Source organism: Carassius auratus, chromosome 8 (genome assembly GCF_003368295.1).
Source record: "Carassius auratus strain Wakin chromosome 8, ASM336829v1, whole genome shotgun sequence".
NCBI lineage: Eukaryota > Metazoa > Chordata > Actinopteri > Cypriniformes > Cyprinidae > Carassius > Carassius auratus.
Window position 1 is genome coordinate 16144908 of NC_039250.1, and position 21217 is coordinate 16166124.

The following is a 21217-nucleotide window of genomic DNA, read 5'->3' on the forward strand; positions in this document are numbered from 1 at the left end:
ATTGTGAATATAGTTTCATCACCCTACCTCCTCAAAAAATAAACCATCGAAAAAAAGATGTTCTTTAAACACAGATGTACATTACTGCTCAGCAAGTTTGGCATTGGTTTTATTTATTTACTTATTTATTTGTCTTATTCTCACCAAGACTGCATTTAATAGCAGTAAAAAAAAATAGTAATATTGTGAAATCTTTTTACAACTTAGAATAGCGGTTTTATATTTTTAATATACTTTAAATTGCAATTTATTCCTGAATTTCCATCAGCCATTACTCCACTCTTCAGTGTCAAATGATCCCTTCGAAACGATTCAAATTTGCAGATTTGATGCTCAAAATATTAATGTTATTATTATTATCATCATCATCATCAGTGGTGCACATAAGTGGTCCGCAGGTCCGCATGTGCGACCAAAATAAAAAATGCGTTATATAAATATGTTCTGACAGCATATTAGCGTACCGACATGGTTGACGGCTGTTAATACACAATTAACATTTAAGATCACAGACTGTAGTATATACGTTTTATTTTCCACCTGAAAGCATAAATCTAGGCTATGCGCGTATACTTACTTGCCGGCTACCCGCCAAAATAAAAGCCTGCTGATTTTAAGTTTGAATATGATGAAAATGCTTTCATTTATTTATTTTTAGACGCTTTTATCCAAAGCTACTTAAAATTGGGGAATACATAAAGCGATTCTTCTTAAAGAGGCAAAGAAAGAAAGTAGTAGTAAATATTAGCATTTTATTTTTAAGTTTACTATAAAATAAATGTATTTGTATTTAATACTAGGACAGCCTTTTATTTTTTATAATATTATCATACACTATTATTTAGTTTATTTACTATTATTTTATAAAAAAAATAAAAATAAAGTGCAATAATATTATAACTATTATTAATTCATTTTTTATAGTTATATTTAATGGGCCACGCTTTATGCAGTGTGAGGACCAAACCAAATATCCAGGGTCTCTTATGAGAACAAGGCTAAAATAAATGATGTGCACCCCTGATTATTATTATCAATATAAAAACAACTGGTCTGTGATTATTCTTTTTCAGGATTCTTTGATGAGAAGAACGATTTAAAGAAAATAATTTGTTTCAAGTAGAAACCCTCCGTTACATTATGAATGTATTTACTGTCATTTTTTATCAATTTAATGCATCCTTGCTGAATAATAGTATGAATTTTTAAAAAGAAAAACAATTGAACTGAAGAATGTAAACTATTGACCTTATTAAAAGATACACGTTTGTGTAACATTAAATTGCCTTTTAGTTACTAAACATATTAATGGATCAAAGATGTGACTAACAGAATTAAACAGGATTTCGCTGCTGTATCTTTAATATTTGAGCGAGTAAATTAAACGTACATGACCTTTAGAGTATGTCTACATGATGCATTGAACTCTTCTTTCCCCAAAACGAACAACGAACAGAAAACAGCATTTTCTTATTTCTGACCGTTAGAACAAATCTAATCTAAAACTTTAGCCTATAGATCACTTTGTCAGAGACAAAAAGAACAATCCCTGCTTTTCGTCAAGGCTGACGGCAAACTCCTGAAAGTCTTTATCTTTAGAAGAGGTCAAAGATTTAGCTTATCAGAAAAACCCTTTGGGAAAAGAGCTTCCAGCTGGTCATTCTGTCTCTCTCTATCACTTCTTTACCTCGATCAGTGACACCGGATGTCTGAACCCTTCTCCACAGAGTTTTTAAAAGCAAGTATTTATGTGCAAGTTAACCTGTAGTGTGTTTCTGTCAGAAGCAGTCAGTGTGTGACATTTACCATCAAAACAAACTTAAAACAGAGCTGTGGTCACTTTTAAATGAAGTTTTGTGACTTGTTCCACTTGGCAAAAAAAATGATCTGACCATCTTCAAATAATGGAATTATCGAATCATTCAAATAATGGAAATGCTTAATGATGAAACACTATGATAAACCAATATTTATCTTACCTAAGAAGACTGCACAGTGTGCTTTAATTAGAGCATAAAGATTTCGATCGGTGCATAATGTGGATGAATTAAATACAGAATAGTAGTAACAAGAATCGTAACCTTACCACAGTCTCAATACATAGAACTTTAATTATAAATACATTAAGGTCATGTATGTATCTAGAAAACGTCTTTTGGCATCATATCCGCTGTCGTGGCTTCGATTTATGCTTTCTAATAACGTTAAGCGACTCACACACTAACTGCAGGTTAAGACTGCTTCTGTCCGATGCTAAATGCTAGTGGATTTTCCCTCCAACGGCTTTTCTACCTCACTACTTTATTCTACGTGCCTTTATTCCATGACGCCTGTAATTTAAGTAAATGGTGCGTATATTATCATTGTAAATATAAAATAAAAGGTAGTTTTCATTGGCATACTCACCACACATGTCTCCGATGCTGCTGCCAAGAGCTGTTTAGTTCCTTCCTCTGCTCGCACGCTGTGAATCGCTGTCATTCAAAACCCGCCCACAACGTATTTTATTCGGCGAGCAGTCCACGCCTTCATCTAGACCACGCTGATTGGCTGAGACGGCTGTCAGTCATGTAGCTGCCAGCCAAAAGCGTCAGTTCAGACGTGGCAGCTGGATGCTTGTCCACTGTCTCTTACTGCATGTTTTCAGTAAGAGTATTTACAATGGCATGCTTTTGACACGGTTAACCACCAAATCTTCCTGTTAACACAACTGACAAAGGGCATCTCAGGAACCGCACTCAAGTGGTTTGAGTCTTACTTATCAAATAGGTCCTTTTAAGTATCTTGTTGGAGAGATGAGGTGTGCAAATCGCAACATCTCAGTACTGGGGTGCCTCAGGGCTCAGTTCCTGGACCACTTCTCTTCTCTGTCTACATGGCATCACTAGATTATTTCATTCAGAAACATGGCTTTTCATACCACTTCTATGCTGATAACACTCACCTATACCTCTCATTCCATCCTGATGATCCGACGGTAGCTATTTGCATCTCATATATCATTGCTCTTTTGTTGTTTTTGATTGCTTCCAATGTCCTCATTTGTAAGTTGCTTTGGATAAAATGAATAAATGTAAATGTAATTCTAGTATGAATCAAGGTCTTATCACACTTGTTTCTAAGTCAAAGAAAGATCTGTTATTTATTGATAATTGGCGACCAATATGTCTATTAAATAATGAGTATAAAATACTTGCTCTTGTGATTTTTGCTGAGAGAATTAAACCTTTGCTAGACTCAGTTACTGATCAAACATGATCCGGATTCATGAAGAATAGACACATTGCCAATAATATTAGACTGGTTTGTGGTATTTGTGATCATTCCCATCTGATTTCTGAGCAGATATATTTTATTTCTGGATTTCTACAAATCTTTTGACACTACTATTGAACCCAATTTATTTTTCCAGTCTTAAAAGGTTTGCCTGGTCTCTTATTTATAAACACAATTTCTCTCTCCACACTCGTTTTTGTATATCATAATATACTCTATCAAAACAGAACTGGTATAATAATAAAATAATTTTAGTGAGTGATCTTTTTGAAAGTGGTCTTCTGCTGTCATTTTTACAGAAGTTTAACTTTCCTGTTACACCCAGAGAATGAGCGATTGTGTTTGATGCTGTTTCTTCAGGAGTCCTTGCACTGTTTGAAGGTCTTGACAGAACTCTGTGTACTGTACCATCTCTTCGTGATCCATCCAAACAACATGAGCAAAGCTCGTCTCGTTCCACATTCAAGTAACAAACTGATTTGTGCTCTTTTTAAAGAAGAAGTTGTCTCTAAACCATATATGTTACTGCCTATTGGAGTAATTTGACAAATATTGCAAACTGGAAAAAAGATTGGGTTTTGCCACATGAATACCTTACTGAATAAAGTCAGAGAAGTATGTTTCAAATGAATCCAAAGATTCTACCCATTAATTTAAATTTATGCATTTAGCAGACGTAATTGCTTTCAGGCAATGCAATTTTTTCCTAACATGTGTTCCCTGGGATTCAAACCCCCAACCTTACACTTGCTAAGCGCAATGCTCTACCACTTGAGCTACATGAATACTTATTAGTTATCCTAAAAAAACTAAAATAAAAAACAACCATTAGTTACCAAAGAAAATAAATAAATAAACATGAATCCTGATATTGACACTATGTGCAACTTTTGTAATATAAAAGATTAAATGATTGTACACTTATCTTGGTACTGTAATTATACTAGAGTATTTTGGAATAGTTTTTCAAGTTTGTATTTGTTTTTGTGTACTCTCAATTTTCTTTGTTTTGGAATACAGATAAAAATACTGAGAAAGAGTTTTATCTTATAAATCTATTACCAAATACCACATCCAGAAGTGCAAATTCCCCAATAATAAGCCACATTTTAAGGTCTTTGTTAGAGAGTTTTGAAACGCTCTCAGTATCGGAAAATACTAAGGCAAGGAAAACATTAACTTGTGTAAAATTTTTACTTTGTATTTATTTATTTAATTTACAAGAAACCTCTTTTCCCCTCTGAAAAGGCAAGTTTCCATCTCTGCGCTGGGCTTTTCGCAGAATACTATCAGTGATTTTGCGGTGTGTGTCGTCCTCCACCAGCGTGACACACATATTGAAGTCTCAACTGATGCGTGTTCCTCACCCATAGTTCAGAAGATCAATCTGCTGGCTGAACTTCAGGCCACAGCCGTTCTCGATGGTTACAGAAGGTTATTATAACTTCTACTGGATTAATTAAAATTTGTAAATAAAACAAAGGTTACCAGATATTTTTTTTTTACTATACCATTTCAATCTTTCTATATGTTATGCTTAATTCAGTGTTAATTGCCATTTCATTGGTTCAAGTGTGAAGCGCTGAAACCCTATTTATTATGTTTTAACACACCCAAACATTTGAAAATGGACACAAGGCTATATCTCCTCAATGCCTGTATCATCTTCAGACAAACTTGGAGTTTGTCATGACAACCATGTCCTGAGGTTACCCGCACAGTTTAGACACAGTGCCACCCTAGTGGTCAAAAGATATGAAAAATGCCAAAATGGATCTAAGGCTGCATTTCTGTAATGATTTGGCAGATTGACTACAAACTAAATGTGTGCCATTGTCACCCCTAGTTAACCACACCACATCATTATTGGTCAAAAGTGATAAATCATTCAATTATATACTGGTGATATTATTAATGCTTTTTCAACCTTTTGAATAAAATCATCTTAAAAGGTCTCATTACTCAAAGCTGTAAATGTGGTAATTGCTGCTTGCAGCTATATTTATTTGTGAAATTTGAAAGCAACTGCTGAGTGTAAATGGTTTTAAAGTTAATCCTGTGCCAATAAACTTTCAGTGAATTCAATTTATTTTCATTATATGTTAAGTAAAATAACTTAATCATTAGAACAAATGCTATGTTGATGCAATGCACACTAGCTCCTGAAATCAAACCCTAACATGCACAAGCGTGCAATTGTTAGATATTGCTGATGTATTCCCAGCATCCTCTGTGTGTTGGCCAGTATGACGGCGCAGTCTAACGGCGTCTCAATCTGAAATACTGCAGCTCATACACAGTCTGAGCAGAAGAAGATTGAGATCGATCAGCTGCAGAGCTCCAGCAGCATTACGGAGGATGATGTGTGGAGACAACATCGACAGCTAGCGTCAAGCACAAAGGGTAAATGTTGTATAATGACAAGAAGCTGAAGACAAAGCTCTTGTCAACACTAAAAGACATGCAATGAAACTCACAATCCAGATTTCCTGTGAAACCATCAGCAGGTGACGATGAACTGGATATACATGCTCAAATGATTATTTATTGACTTTCTTCATTTAACCTAATCATGTTTTACTCTTAGATAGAATGATAGAACTATACAATAGATACTTGTACATTATAATATGGAATTCCAGCTCAACCACATCACACTAAAGTTCCTCTGTGTTTGCTGTCAGTCACATTCGTGACCTCAGTGGATCTGCATGGCTGGAATGCAGTGACCCAGAAAAACCTCAGAAAATGACCAACTGGTCCAAAGTTTGGTGTAAAAACACTCGTTGGATTTGTGTTGACAAAGTAGGTGATGAAGTTCAGACTAAGTCTGAGCTTTGAAACATATACGACTAAGATTATTCAATAAATATGCTAATTTTTATCATCACTTCATCTCCTGCTTTCTGCTGTTTCACAGCCTCTCTTTCGATCCCACACAAAATGAATGGCTCCGGATGGGATCAGGTAAGGGACTGGATCCAGTATTCCTGGTGTGGAGATTTAATGTAACATTTTTTCACACACTGGACACACTTTGTGTGCATCCTGTCAAACCTGGACCTGATGAGTGGAGGAAGGGTTCATTTTGAAGCCACTGGAAACAAAATATACCAGAACTGGCGTTTTTGTTTTATTTTAGAATCAAACAAAAGAACATGATTCATGAACTGTTCAAATCACACCACTGTGAGTGTATCTGTGGGTTCAACTGTACAATTACACTTATGGCTGTTAACACTTCATGACACTGAGACGAGTTCATCCTGAAAACATGGTTGCTCTCAAATGATCTTGACAATGGGGAAGTATTTGTGAGCAGAGAAATCAAATTCAGGAAGGGCCTACAAAGAAAAAAGAAAAGGATTCAATGGATTTCCCAACATCACATAACATCTATATGCAAAATGGTTTTTTTATATAAGTTGCTTGTTACCACTGGACATCATTTCGACAGTTTGTATTAAGTCTATTTCTGCTCAGGTGAGCAGGTACCAGAGACAGTCCATAATGCTCAAGCTGTACTCATTTCATTATATCGTACCTTGGTCTCCTTCTTATGTCCTCCAGCGAGCAGCTTCATTACAACTATATTGGGTTTGGCCACTTTAAGGATGCGGTTCACCTACAACAAGAATCAGCATCTCAGTCCCTTCCATATGAGCACTTAACAATCATTTGACAGGAATAATCCGATTTATTTGTTTTCGCACTTCAAATCCCAAATCCCCAAAAAACTAAATATTACTATTTTTTTTTTTTTTTATATATTTAAGTCACTATCTTGTTTAAAAATAGGCTATACCAAAGGTTTACGTAATATCTAAAATATTTTAAGGCAAAATTTGCACTCCAAAAAATTTTTGGTTCAACTAAAATTGTTCTTTTTAAAAAAAATATTACTTTAATTAAGAGTGTTACAAAAAAATGGCTAGTTCAAGTACATTTTTAAACTTTGTTCATTCTGTTCAAGCTAGCTGACTTTCAGTTTCTCATCAAATCATCATTTATTATATATTCACAAAGACTTCATTTAAATTTTAATATTTTAATAATATTGTTATTTTTTGTCTATTTTTCACCAAAACAATGCAGAGACTTAAAGTAAATAAATAACCGACTAAAACCTTTTAATAGTAGTTTACCGTTCTGAAATATAAATGTATGGTAATATCCAAATGAAACCACTTCTCAAAAGAGAAACAATGTAGGGCCTAACTTTAGTCAAGGGTAGTCATATCCATCCCCACTGGCTATATTTCTGTTATAAGACTGGAAACTTTCACATTGCAGTATAAGGAGAGTTTGTACCTCTGCATCGGGGCTGGTGACGTTTTCCAGTATGAGTTTGGCCTGCTGGAAATGTTTACTGGCTGCCATATAGAGATCGGCTGAGCGAGGAGGAGGATTGTACTTCTTCAGATCTGACATTTCCTACATCCACACATACAAACACACACGGTTTACTGCAAGCTTGGGATAGTAGAGTGGCAGTAGGGCTGGGAAAATAAATAGATGCATCGCGAATCGAGAAATGACTCCGCATCGATTCTGAGATTCCCTGAATGCATCGCGATTCTTTCTTGAATCGATCCTGAGCTTAGTTTTGAACAGCAGATGGCACTGCATGCTTTAGAAACACCCGTACTCGGCTCGTTTCCAAATTCTTACACAAACTTGAACCTAAAATAATCATTCATAAAATTCGAAAAGGTTGAAGGAAATTACAAAGGCGTCCACAATGGGCTGTGTTTACATTATTCTTGCATCATAAAAGCATTCTAAGATGAAGTGGAATTACATGAATCAGCCGAATGCACAAGCGTCTTTAGCACTCTTCTTCATGAGCATTTGAGCGATGCATTCTGAAACTCTAAGAATCCATCCACGAATCGATTCTGCATCGTTTTATCTTCCCAGCCCTAAGTGGCAGTAAACATCATCTAAAAGCAGTAGTACCTTAAACTGGATGTAGTGCACTGGCGGCGGTGTGACGACGCTGTTGAAAGGTGCGAATCGATGCTCGTAGCGAACCTGCTCGCTGTCCAGCTCAAACTGAGGTTTGCGCACCTTTCTGTCCATATCCAATGCTATCATAGTCTGCAGAAAGACGGACGGAAGAGTCAGTAGAAGGGTCAAAGGAATGACGACCTATTTGTTTATTCATAAATACGGTAAAATTGCAATTCACACACATGCAATGACTTGAATACACCTCTTCACATATGAGTGTGTTTTTAATTTGACATTAAAATTCAGTTTCATTGGAGCATAAAGTCAAAATTGCAATATAACTGTGAGAAATTATTTATTTAAATGAAATCCTTTGTAAGAAAACCTTAATGTTTTCATAAAGCATAATGTTTTGTTATTATTCCTGAAATAAATAAATAAATAAATGCTCATAACTGTTCATTAATATATATATATATATATATATATATATATATATATATATATATATATATATATATATATATATATATATATATATATAAACTTGTCTGTCAAATGAAAGTCATGTGGTGCAACCAAGTTTTAGAAACAAAGCATAAAAAACGAATTATATCACAGACAAAAGAGCCTCACAAGTTTGTGTTAATCTGTGCCTTTTTAACTGTTACACTATTTGATTAATTAAATAAAAGGTTAGTTCAGGATGTAAAATGCCATGTAGTGCACATCCCCAAAAACTTTATATTTATAATTAAAAATAACAACTGTAAAAAATATTTTTTTTAAATAAGTGTAAAAAAAAAAAAAGGTTGTACATGCACATGTATTCAAGGTTTAAGTATATGGATATTTAATGTATGGCTATATTAATATATGGAGATTTTTTCCTTGTTCACCCCCCAGAGCCATGTGAGACACATTTTTTATGGATGGGGGCTTTTTATTTCACTTATTTTGGACTGATGCATGCACCCGCTGAGTGCCATTAAACAGCTTGAAAGATCAAAGACAATTTTTTATATAACTCCGACTGGATTCGTCTGAAAGAAGAAAGTCATATACACCTAGGATGACTCTGGGGTGAGTAAAACACAGCCTAATTAGCATTTTTGGGTGAACTCCCTTTAATATTGTGTCACTAGGAAACATGTCACACTACAAAAGTTGCAAACGCCATGTTGACAGATTTCTGTGTGTGTGTGTGTCTGGAGGTTTTACCTTGTACATGCCGGCACACATGTTCTGATAAGCTTGGCTCATGGTGATCTCTTTATTCAGAGGACGAGCTGATAAGACAATGAAAACACATTGAGTCGGACCGAAACATCACAATCCTACAGAGAGAACTGAAATTACTGAATGATTGCCGGGCTGTGAAAACCTTTCTTCTTCTTCTTGCTCTTCTTGCTGCTTCGTACTTTCAGCTGCTCCTCCAGGATTCTCTCCTCTGCCATCTGAGAGCTGTCCGCTCGACTCAACGTGGACATGAGCCACGCATACAGAAACTCTGACAGATACCTGTACATACACGGAGAGAAAGACTTCTCAACCTTTCTCTGACTCTCAGAATTAAACCGGCTGTTTTGATACTGTCCCTTTAAGACCCTATGCAAATGACCTCTGTTGTAATTTGCTAATTTATTTATACGTGTAATGCTAATTCCTACATTAATGTGCACTTAGGACTTCATTTAGGGTTTCTTTAAGAGATACACCAATATTGAAACTGTGTCTTGCAAATATACTGAATATTCTTAGTATGCGTTATTTTGTGCCTGTGCATCGTGTCCTGTTTATAGCAGTAAAACAATGTGTGTCATACCAGTAGATGTAATAATACTCGTGCATGCTGTAGAGCTCCAGCTCAAAGCCGCTGAGCAGGTACTGGATCATGATGCGCAGGTTGTGATAGAGGATCCAGGTGCCCAGACAGGCCAAATGCTGCCTCTGAGGCTCCAGCTTCATCAGCAAACCGTGAAGAGCAGCGTCCACCTTTTCAGCCTAAACAACAACCAACAGGTTCAATGATGCCTTAGGAGTTTAATCCAGTGTATTCTTCTTATGATGTACAGAGTGAGAAAAAAAAACATACTTTTCTAATACAAACTGTAACAGCTAAGAGGCAGTTCACACAGAATGCGCCATTGCATCTAAAAACGTTACAGTGCCAACTTACTACTGTAAATGAAAAAAAAAAAAAAAAAAAAAAACTTGCGATCCCTGCCCCGCCTCCAGTATCTTCTGATTGGTCCATAGTAGGGCTGGGCGATATATCTAACGATATGCGCGATATCGCGTAGCTTGTCAGCGATCTACGGCTCTGTCTATTAAATGCCACTCCAATTATAAGCAGGTGATGGGGATTTTAGCGGTAATCACGGAAGCAGCTTTACTGATTAGATGCGCGTGATCATATCGTTAGATATTTCGCCCAGCCCTAGTCCATAGTTACAGAACTGAAAAAGTTGATGTTTAAATTCTTTTTACTTGACATGGTGTCTTAAAAACACGGCACTCATGTGCGAGATGCTGCAAAAGAGGTGCGCATGACAGTCAAACACACGTTATTTTCAGCCTCAGACGTCACGCCCACGGAACGTTGGCGAAACGCTTGATGCATATGGGAAACAAAAGACGAAACACTTCAGGAGTGTCGAAATCGTCTTTAGATTGGTTGAATTCTACAGGATTTCCGCTAGACGCGTGTCTCGTTCTTTAAAGTTCGGCCTGGAAACAAAGATGAAGTGCTGCCAAAATCCCTCACACAAGAAGAAAGCCAACGTGTTTACAACGACGAGCGTTTATCTGGATCAGCTAAAGATAAAACGAACTGTGATTGGTTGTTTGACATGTCAGTCAAATGGCCTCATGGGCGGGCCTTGGCCAATGAAAGCTGCCACAGATTCCAGACCTTCAATCTGAAGGCTACACAAGACTAAACGTGTTTATAAAGAACAAAAACTAAAAAGTAACATTTTGGAATTGAAAAACGTGTTCTGACAGTAAGCTTGTGTCAGTGTGGCTGGTAGACCTATGTGTAGCATTTATTGTTGCTGGGACTTTGGATTCATCTTGCTGATTGAATCTTTTGAAGATTAAATATTTGTTTACTGATCTGTTAATTGACAGGTAACATTGTTACAGCAGTAGGTGCTGCAATCTTCCTTTCTTGTAATGGAGTCTTTGAATCATTCACTCAACATGGTCATATAATTTGTATATGGACACACTGAAAATGTTCTTGTTGTAAATGAGACTGACTTTTACATGTTGCATGTTGAACTGAACAAGCAACATGTCCCTCATATCTTGGTCATTCAAACTCCAAACACTAACTAGCTCAGTGAAGGTCCGACCAACAAAACCATTATTCAATCTATTGCAAACATAGCATGATATATTCACAAAAATTCTATTGGCTAAACTATAGTGAGGACATATAGCAGTGTACAGGCTTTAAGACAACAGGTTACAAGGCGAAACAACACTGCATTGACATCAGACAACATGAAACGACATTATAACAACACCATTAGACAACATGAATCGCCAATCACATTTAACTGTAATGTGACAGAAAAGCTGTTTCAAAGAGATAAAGCTTGTGAAAGGGAAGTGAACGTGTCTCTTCAGAAGGCTTGGATTTAACCACTGGATTGATATGGATTTCTTTTACTATCCCTTTAAGATCTTTGTAATAACAAACACTGATGAATTGAGAGGAATTAGACAATAGAAACTTATTTAGAAAATACACAGGGCCGTTTAGTTGACTTTACATGTTGATTTGAACCAATTAAAAACCATCTACGCACCTCGTCCTGAAGGGTGGCGAACTCCTCCAGTATGTGACCCAGTTTGTCTCTCTGGCGTGCTCGGTTGTGTCCGTGGATCTGGATTAGGCTGCAGAACGGCTGTGATGCATAATAACACTCTTATTAAATCATATCACATAAAAAAATAAAATAAATCAGCTGTCATAATAACTTGTTCAGAGAAATGAAATCACAAACCCGTGTGCAGTGTGTGACAAACGAGTCAATGTAGTCTTTAGCCTGGTGGTTATTGTTCAGACTGCATCTGTGAACAAATAAAACTGTGTTAAAACAAGATGAGAATATAATGGGATCTTAAAGGCATCAAGAGTTGAGAATTTAGTTGGACTGCTGTGATACTGTATGTATAAATGTTTAATATGCAACGATGTTACCCAGTCATAGCAGTGGCCGTTTAAGTGTAGTGTTTAAATCAGAATGCAAAAACTAGGTTAGAAAATGTTATTTTATTTCAAAATATTTTTTTAAACATAAAAATTAATACTGTATTGAATATTGAATATATCAATATTATAAGTACACTTTAGAAAACATTATAAAATAATACAAATAATAATAAAAAAAATACAATTACACAACCTCTAATAAGATTAGCCATTTATTATCAGAAAACTATTAATTAATAAGCAAATAATGATCACTCACTTTGGGGAAAGGACGGGTGGACTGACAAAATAACGTAGTGCATCTTTAATCATATCCTGCATCAGATGAGTCCCAAACACCTTCTTATTGTCAATCAGAAATGTGGTCTGCAGACAGACAGACATACAGACAGACGTCAGGTGAGTGTTGAGACTTTCTTCATGCCAAGACCAATCATATCCTACATTTCCCGATCAAGTTGTCTCTGTGTAACATTATATATCCAAAACCGGTTTTATCTGTGATACAGTTGTGTTGAATGTGTTATTCGTTGATAATAAAGCATTAAAAATACATTTTCTGACCACAGAAGAGCTTTATAATGTCAGACAAAGATGGTCTTAGGGGTGCGCGATAAATATCGTCCGATAATAAATGCGCATCTCGTCAGTAAAGCCGGTTCTCTAATCAGCGGTAAATTCCATCAGGTGCGTGATTTCACATCGAGCAGCTGTTACTACACAGTGCCGTTGTTAATAGAGAAGCTTTACAAATCCACATTCATTATCAGCTTGGATTTGTACGATACGATACGATACTTATCGCGCACCCCTAGATGGTCTCACCTGCAACAGAGACCTGGACAGCACACACGGAGACTGTTCACTGAATTCACAGAAGAAATCCTGAAACACATCCAGCAGCATTAGAAATTCATCTTTATGACAACCCTAGGAAGCATGTGTTTATACTGAGAGGTATTTACCAAGATGCTGTGCAGGTTGGTTACGTTGATGACCTCACAGACGGTTTTAATGCGCTCAATGAGTTTGCTGAAGTAGTTGACCATCTCTTCTCTTTTGATGATCTTGGCATATCGCGGGAAAGTGGGCGGGAGCAGGCGCTGGTTAACCAGTGGCTCGAAACCCATCATGATTGGGTGATCTGCACAAAACAACAAAAAAAGTGTTAAGGTTTGTGGAATTTCATAAGTCCAAGAAGCAATATCTCTAACAATATAAATAAAAAAGGTAATTAAACATTAAGAGACAGTTTTACAAACAGCTTGCATCAGCGCAAACTGTCTTTTGGCCTGAAAATAGTACTGTCAGGTTTTACTAAAGACGCGCAGTGACGAATTAGCACTGAAAAGGCATGGAAAAAGTTATTTTTGCGCATGACCTTATTGAATATGCATTTGTGGGAGTTTCCCTTTCAGACAAAAGTTATGAGAGGAGAGTTTTCAAATGCACCATTCAAAGCAAATTCCTAACGTTTGCGTTTATCAAACTAGAGGCATTTGTGCCACGTATTAATTTACTTTGAATGCCAGAAGAACACATTATCCGAACATATATGTTATTTTTAATTTGCTTCAGAAAATAAAAGACGGCTTTGAATACCAGGTCTATCAAACCTTCATTTTTGGCCTCCAGTTCTTTTCAACGTACTGTGGTTTCTTTATTCTTATTTTGCGACTATGCTAATTTGCGCTGCGCTTGGAATATTGCGTTGGTCGATATGTAAATGAGGCGTTACGTCTGTGTTCTTTAATGTGCTTGTTGTTAGTAAATGAACCGCAGACATTTCTGCGCCCATCTGTGCTGTTTTGGATTAGGGCTCTCACGTTAATTTGCCCTGTTTAGTAAAACTGGCTCTAAAGTAATTTAATTGAATTAAAAATAAAATGAAGAATATAAAGAATTATTAGAAATACAATTAAAAATATATTTACTTATTCGTTCCCTCAATGTACTAAAATGTGCACACCATCACTATTTCGTTCACTCGATTTATAAATTGTCCGCACAATTTATTTATTTTTTCTTGCATGTCATGTGCGGCGCTCCTTCTAAATTAAAACCATCAATTTTATTAGAAATGTATTCAAATAATTTAAAATTTTCAAATAAGAAATATTAAATTAAAGTCAAATTAACAAAAAAATGAATCATATCAAAAATGTTCAATTACATTTTTTATGTAATTAAGCATAAAATGAAAGTTATTAAAAAAACAGCATTTAAATATTAAGTTAAATGTAAAAAAAAATTAAAATTAAATTTAAAGAAAAAACTATTGTAATAAATTGTAGCTGACAGAAAGTTTAAAAGGATGAAGTTTATTGTGAGTGTTATATTGATTGACAGTGTTTCAGACGGTTACCTCCTTTGGTGGTGTCGTTCTGGGACTGTATGCCGTACTGTACGGTGGAGTGAATCGCTGGCAGTAAATCTGCAGCCTGAGTCATCAGCTTCTGTGCTTCACTGACAGCACTCGTCTGAAAGGTCAAGTTAACCAATCAAAGATCAGGACATGAACCGATGAATCATTTTCTGAAGAAATATGCTTGAGTTAATTTAATAATGTCACACCTCTTTTTTAGTGAAGGAGATGAGAGCACTGAGCAGCAGGCGAGTGAATTTAACACGACTGAACAGAGCCAAGCATTGCTGATGCTGATGACAAAAAGAGAAAGACAATCTCAACTTCAGCCGAATCATCCGTCTATCTCTGCATCTGAGGTCTAGTGTTTTGGGGAAATGGTTCTATATTAATCTTACATCCAGTTCAACCTCAGGATCTCGTTGTTCACCCTGTCGACTGCGTGTACTCTGTTAGAAAATGGAAGAGAGACATATTTAAGAAGAGAAAAGGCTGAAAATAAGGGAAGTCTCATGAGAAGTCTAGAGATTACCTTCACTTTCCTCTGAAGCTCATCCTCAACATCTTTCAGCATTCCTAGACATTTCCATTTTAAATGGTGAAATGAAAAGAAACTATGAAATTCAAATCACATAACAACATGTTTGATTCATAACTTCGCTAATTTACATATTGCAGGAAAATGTAGCCAATGTTGTTGTTTTTTTCACATTAAATTATTTCCATGATGATTAAGAATATTTTCTCTCTATATTCTCTTTAAAATGTTCAGTAGTTAGTCGTTATCTCTCACCTTTAAAAATAAAAAAAGTTACATTTAAAAGTTTATGATGGTAACATATTTTTTATTTAATTTATTAGAAAATCTAATATGCTGATTTGCTGCTAAAGATACATTTATACTAAATTCGACTAATAAAAAGCTCACAATAAAAGCATTTATTTGAAATGGAAATATTTTGTATCATTATAAATGTCTTTACAGCCAAATTTAATGCAACCTTGTTGAATAATTATTTTTTGTTTTTCATTACAGTGTTGAGAACTAGTGAGAAAAGACACTTAACTCATTATAATAAATGTTATATACCAAATATTTTAAGCAAAATATAAATCATACAGTAGTCTTTACACTCACTCACCGGTCACTCTCAGATCTGTCACATTGTTTGCCATTTTAAAACCATACGTCATGGCCTGAAAATCTTCCTGTGATTGGAAAACAAAAATCCACATCGACTGAAGAAACAAACTTATATATATATATATATATAAATATTTATCACTGAAGGAAATACATTAAACTGAGTCTATAGGATTAAATGGATTTTTTGTGGGTCTTCCAGTGGCTCTTTGTTCATTTAAATATACATTATGTCATCAGTAATCACACCAGACACGGTCATAACTTCATAAAACAACAGTGTGCCTTGCCTCCTCAAACACGGCAGCTTTGTTGACTTTCTCGCGGGCGATGTCGCAGATCTTGAGGACGCCCAGAGCGAAGGCTTTGAGAGCAGGGTCTTGAATCAGATCCGGATTATGAACGTAGAGACACGTAAACACAGTCTGAGCCAGAGAATGCCCCTCCAGCCACGTGATCTGAGACAACAGTGAGACCATATTCAATACCGCATACACACTGCTCTGTTTAATATACTGCTTTACTAATAAAAAGTTTGGGGTCTGTAAGTGTTTTTTTTTTTTTTTAGTATTTTTTAGTCTCGTTACATCCCTACTCAGCAGTGTATAATTGCTTGTAATTATTGAATACCTATTTTACTGTATATCATTTATTACCATCACAGGCACTTTTATTCTCTTTTTTTTCTTTCATGAGACACAGTCCAGTGCTGGCAATATCATACTGACCAGACAGCAGAAGCATGTGTCCATGATCCCGATGAGCTCAGAAATACTCAGATCCTTCACTCGTATGGCCTCGTCCTTCAGGAAGCATCAAAATAAATAAGCACCAGGACATAAATAGACTTTCAGTACAGTATACGGTTTATATTCATACTTCAACTTGCTAAATTCAGGTTGATTATTACTGTTACCTCACTTTATTAGACAAAATATTACAAGGTAACGTGCTCTCACCTTAACGGCCTGTTCAAAGTTGAGGACTTTACGGTTGACTTGGTTTCCGATCATCCCAGCATCCATCTTTGGATCCATCATTTCAATGGCTGACATGGCCTCGAACAGACCGAACCTACGGGAACACGAGCATTACGTCTGCTGGACTCACACATCAAACGCTGAATTGTACGGAAGAGCTGCATGTGTAACTCGAAGAAGTAAAATACGCTTACAATTTGTCATGTAGCAACTCGCCAAGTTTGAGCTCTGAAAAATAAACATTTATTCAGCAAATTAAATCTCTGTAGATTATTCTGTACAGGACAGATTTCTCTACATGTGAGCTTGATAAAACATCACTGATGACTACAACGGTCCAAAAAACATGACATCTGCTGCAGAGTTCAGCCAATAATAACGCTCTCATAATAAGCCGTAAACATGAAACACACCCACACACACATACACACACACACCTTTACAGGCTCCTTTGAACTCCTTGGTGACGTCCACCCAGTTGGCGTTGTTTCTCATCTTCTCTGGGATCCCAAGACCCCAGCCTCCCTCCTCCTCCTCCACCGATGACTTCATCACCATTGAGGCAGCTGCGAACACAGAATCAACATGGGTCAAAGACGGGACGTCTGCATCAGATTACACTTTTATATGCATAAAGGCATATTAAATACAACAAGTAAAGGGTCTAAATAAAATGTCAAAATGTAGATTAAATAATGCTCTATCATCATTCACCATAACAAATATATAATGTCTAAATGAATATATATATATATATATATATATATATTTTTATTTTTTATTTTTTCAGTTTGGGTAAAGTGATCAATGACAACATTTTTATTTTGGGGTGGAGTTTTGCTCCCACTTTGTTGCAGATTGCTTATTTTGTAAAATAACTAATGTTTTTGCTTTTCGGATAAAATAGTGGTTTCAGTTTGATATGACGCAGGCTCATTTATAGGTAATAAATAATTGATAATATATTTACATTTAATCATTTAGAAGACGCTTTTATCCAAATTATATTGATAGTAATAAATCATAATTAAAAGAATACATATACCTCGCAGTGCTGTGTCTACATTTGGTATCTACAGTCAAGCATGACAGACACAGACAGAGTCCGGTGTAGTTCTGCTGGTTTAACTGAACTGACTCGTGATCACAACACTGCTTTCCTCAAATAATGATGACTGCTCAACGAAGAATCGTCGGAGAACTTCAGGAGAGCGCGTATCTTGTGTATTTAACTGGATATTAATTATATTTGACATGTTTGATTTGGTCAAATGTTTTAAATACAGAACAACCATGAACGATGTGTCAAGCTGTAACGTTACATGAACAAAAACGTTAGCTAGAAGACATTAGCTAGAGCGGTATTTGCTAAGCTGTCTAATCCCTAAATATATTATTACTACTAAATATATAGGGTTAATTTCACTCCAGTTTTATAATGTTTTAAATACGTAATTAACAACAAAAGACATTTAACTGAAAACACATACAATACCTTTTGATTGGTAGTCTGTGCTCTTGCAAATATGCAGCGATGTCGCAGCGGACGCCGGTCAATGACATCACACTATGATTTGCATTCTGGGAAATGTAGTTCTGAACTCTAACGCTAAAGAAATGGCAGGAATAAAAATGTTTGTTAAAACAACGTGTGTTATTTTTATTATTATTATTTACTTTTTTTCTGGTTAAACATTGACGAATTACAATTGAATAGATCAAATGTTTGCTCTAAGGTTTCGTTGAAGCACATTGATATTTATTGACTTCTGGTCAGTTAAAGTCCCTGACCATGGTCAGAATAATACATGTAATTTTGTTTTGTTCATAAAAAAAATATATATATAATTTGGTGTAGATTCTGTAAAATGTTCGATTTTCTTGCACTTCTTTATCATACTTTATTTTTTTCACATTAATACTAGATATATAAAGTAAAATAAATAACATTGGATATTTGAATAAAACGGAAATAACTGAATTAGACAAAACAATAACAATATATGATCAAATCTCTCTCTCTCTCTCTCTCTCTCTCTCTCTCTCTCTCTCTCACACACACACACACACACACACACACACACACACACACACACACAAAGTAAAGTGTACCTAGGTCTAGGAGCTTTTCAGTAAAATAATTTATGAAACATAATGAATTAAATGTGTCCAGTATATAATTTATATTACTACTACTACTACTACTATTACTATGTGTTAGTAGTATTTTTTTGGACAAACAAAAGTACACATAACCAACCGTTCCAGGAGTATACAGAAAGAAAGACAGAAGAAAAAAATCCAAATATATGTTAATGTTTTAAATGGTTTATTAAAAGGTAAATAAATAACTAAATATATAATTGGATGAATTAATGAATGTTGTCAGGAGAACGTGGTCTGAGGAAGTCAGACGGTGCAGCTCTCGTGTGCTGTAAAATATTTGATTAATTATTCATTATATGAACTGCATCTTACTGCAATCAGTGCCATTCACTGTGACTAACTTCTTTTGAGAACCTAATATAAAACATTATAATTGATGTGTAATTTTTCTTGCACACTGGCCGTGGCTCAAAACCAAATAGACTCCCTACATAGACTGCTTCTTTAGGAGCCTATAATGCCCTAAATGGCTGTCTATGTAGGGAGCTCTGTTGGTTTTCATGTCCAAAAATGACACGACAATATGATGACAATATGTCAATAAAATAGTGCTGAAAAATACCATAACAATACGCAAAATGCGTGAAACAGCACAATAAAATGTAAAAAAATAAATAAAAACATTTTAGAAAACTTACATTTTGATGAATGGAAACAAAAATTCAAAGGGACAAACAAAAAGCCCTGATATTCCATGAATTAAAAAACAAAAATTCCCTGAAATGTAATGACCTGTGGGAACCCTCCGTAATCTTTAGAAGATTAATGTTAACTAGTAGTAATTACTAATATAATTTTTTTTTTTTTTTTTTTTTTTTTTTTTTGCTGTAATTTAATGAAACCCCATTATCTTTATTTATTTATTTATTTATTTTGGTTAAGCCAAACTCATTATGGTCTGAATTAGGCTACTATTAGGCTAAAGATAATGCTAAATTATGATGCAGTTGTTACTGAGGTAGATCTCAGATCTCTCTCTCTCTCTCTCTCTCTCTCTCTCTCTCTCTCACACACACACACACACACACACACACACACACACGCACGCACGCAGGCACGCACACACACACACACACACACACACACAACATCTCTCTGTTGGCTAAATGCCATACTAAAACATCTCAGTCATTCAAGGCCCGAGTCAAAGGACTCTTCACTGCTTGTGTTCCCTGGTCTCTGCCAAGACATTTATTGAGTGCTACATGGCAATTGGAGTTTAAAGGTGTAAAACGAGATGAAAGTGACAGCCTAAACATGTTTTAGAAAAAAATACAATATCAGGGAAAAGAAATCTAAACATATAATGCTAAACCTAAAATGCAAGTTCTCCTGTATGGTCTTTAGTTTAGTGGTCTAGCCCTCTGAAGTTCACCAGTTCAAACCAAAAACTAGCCTGTCCTTGAGCAGGGAACTAGTTCAGGTGCATACATGTTCAGTATGATGCCTTTAATTCAGTTTAATCTAAATTCAGCTGTTGAATCATGGGGTAGTCTGGTAACGGTGTGTCTGGTCATGTTTTAGAGAAGACCCGTAAGGAGCTGAGGGATAGCGGATTTGCAGACCACTATCAATATCCTCGCTATCTTGAGTGAACTGTTGACTGTGGGTGAGTTTCAGTGTTGATGTTGTGAATTCAAACTAAAACTATGATTTGATTTAGTAAAATAAAGGTCAAATAAAAATAGAGTAAAATCAGATATTAATATTAGATGCCAAACTTAACCCTTTAAAGCATACCTTGAGATGAAATTATTAGGCTACAGATAATTAAATAATTAGATTCTTTTATATGTCATGGCTTAAAAAGGGTTGAACCTAAAAACTAAAAAGGACTAAAACAGAATAATAATAATAAATTAAAGCTATATAATAAAAGCTACTTCAAAATATTAATATTACACCAAAATAAGAAATAAACTTCTTATTATATAATTTCTTTATAGTGTTTTTGTTTCTTTGTCACTTCTAAGTAGCACTCCCAGACTTCCATAATAAGTCATTTTGTTTTCAACACTCTAATCAGCTCAAAGATGCTCTTATCAGGACACCTCAGACAAAACATTGAGTCAGTGAAGGATCTTACCATGTTTGTTGTGGTAGGTGGA

The 21217-nt window shown here is 35.4% G+C and overlaps 2 protein-coding genes across 3 annotated transcripts in view; both read right to left on the bottom strand.

Annotated features, from left to right (window-relative positions):
* The window catches only part of gfpt1 (glutamine--fructose-6-phosphate transaminase 1), a 39786-nt gene extending 37295 nt beyond the window's left edge, over positions 1–2491 (bottom strand). The window contains exon 1 of the mRNA XM_026269907.1: positions 2407–2491. Within this exon, the coding sequence (XP_026125692.1) occupies positions 2407–2413 (7 nt within the window). The 5' untranslated portion in view covers positions 2414–2491. The remainder of the gene's footprint in view (positions 1–2406) is intronic.
* Positions 2492–6385: 3894 nt separating this feature from the next.
* LOC113107415 (N-alpha-acetyltransferase 35, NatC auxiliary subunit) lies at positions 6386–18552 on the bottom strand. 2 transcript variants are annotated; one of them, XM_026269908.1, is made up of 23 exons: positions 18439–18552; positions 17381–17509; positions 17138–17171; positions 16923–17037; positions 16692–16766; positions 16254–16421; positions 15962–16028; positions 15352–15395; positions 15218–15268; positions 15029–15112; positions 14820–14934; positions 13420–13598; positions 13280–13339; positions 12714–12820; positions 12246–12312; positions 12048–12146; positions 10055–10233; positions 9614–9750; positions 9451–9518; positions 8236–8376; positions 7588–7710; positions 6821–6901; positions 6386–6620 (listed from the first exon to the last, which is right to left on the bottom strand). In XM_026269908.1, exons 2-23 carry the CDS (start codon positions 17499–17501, stop codon positions 6561–6563), a joined length of 2175 nt encoding a protein of 724 aa, XP_026125693.1. In that variant the 5' UTR covers positions 17502–17509; positions 18439–18552; the 3' UTR covers positions 6386–6560. The 2 variants fall into 2 exon arrangements, with proteins under 2 accessions (XP_026125693.1, XP_026125694.1); XM_026269909.1 differs by lacking the exon at positions 13280–13339.
* Between the last annotated feature and the right edge of the window lie 2665 nt (positions 18553–21217).

Coding starts and splice junctions, on each gene's coding strand:
- LOC113107415 (XM_026269908.1), bottom strand. CDS start 17,501: ATGGTGATGAAGTCATCGGTGGAGGAGGAGGAGGGAGGCTGGGGTCTT. Junction 16,029..16,253: donor AAGCTGCCGTGTTTGAGGAG/GCAAGGCACACT, acceptor TTCCAATCACAG/GAAGATTTTCAGGCCATGAC. Junction 15,113..15,217: donor ATCCTGAGGTTGAACTGGAT/GTAAGATTAATA, acceptor TTTTGTCATCAG/CATCAGCAATGCTTGGCTCT.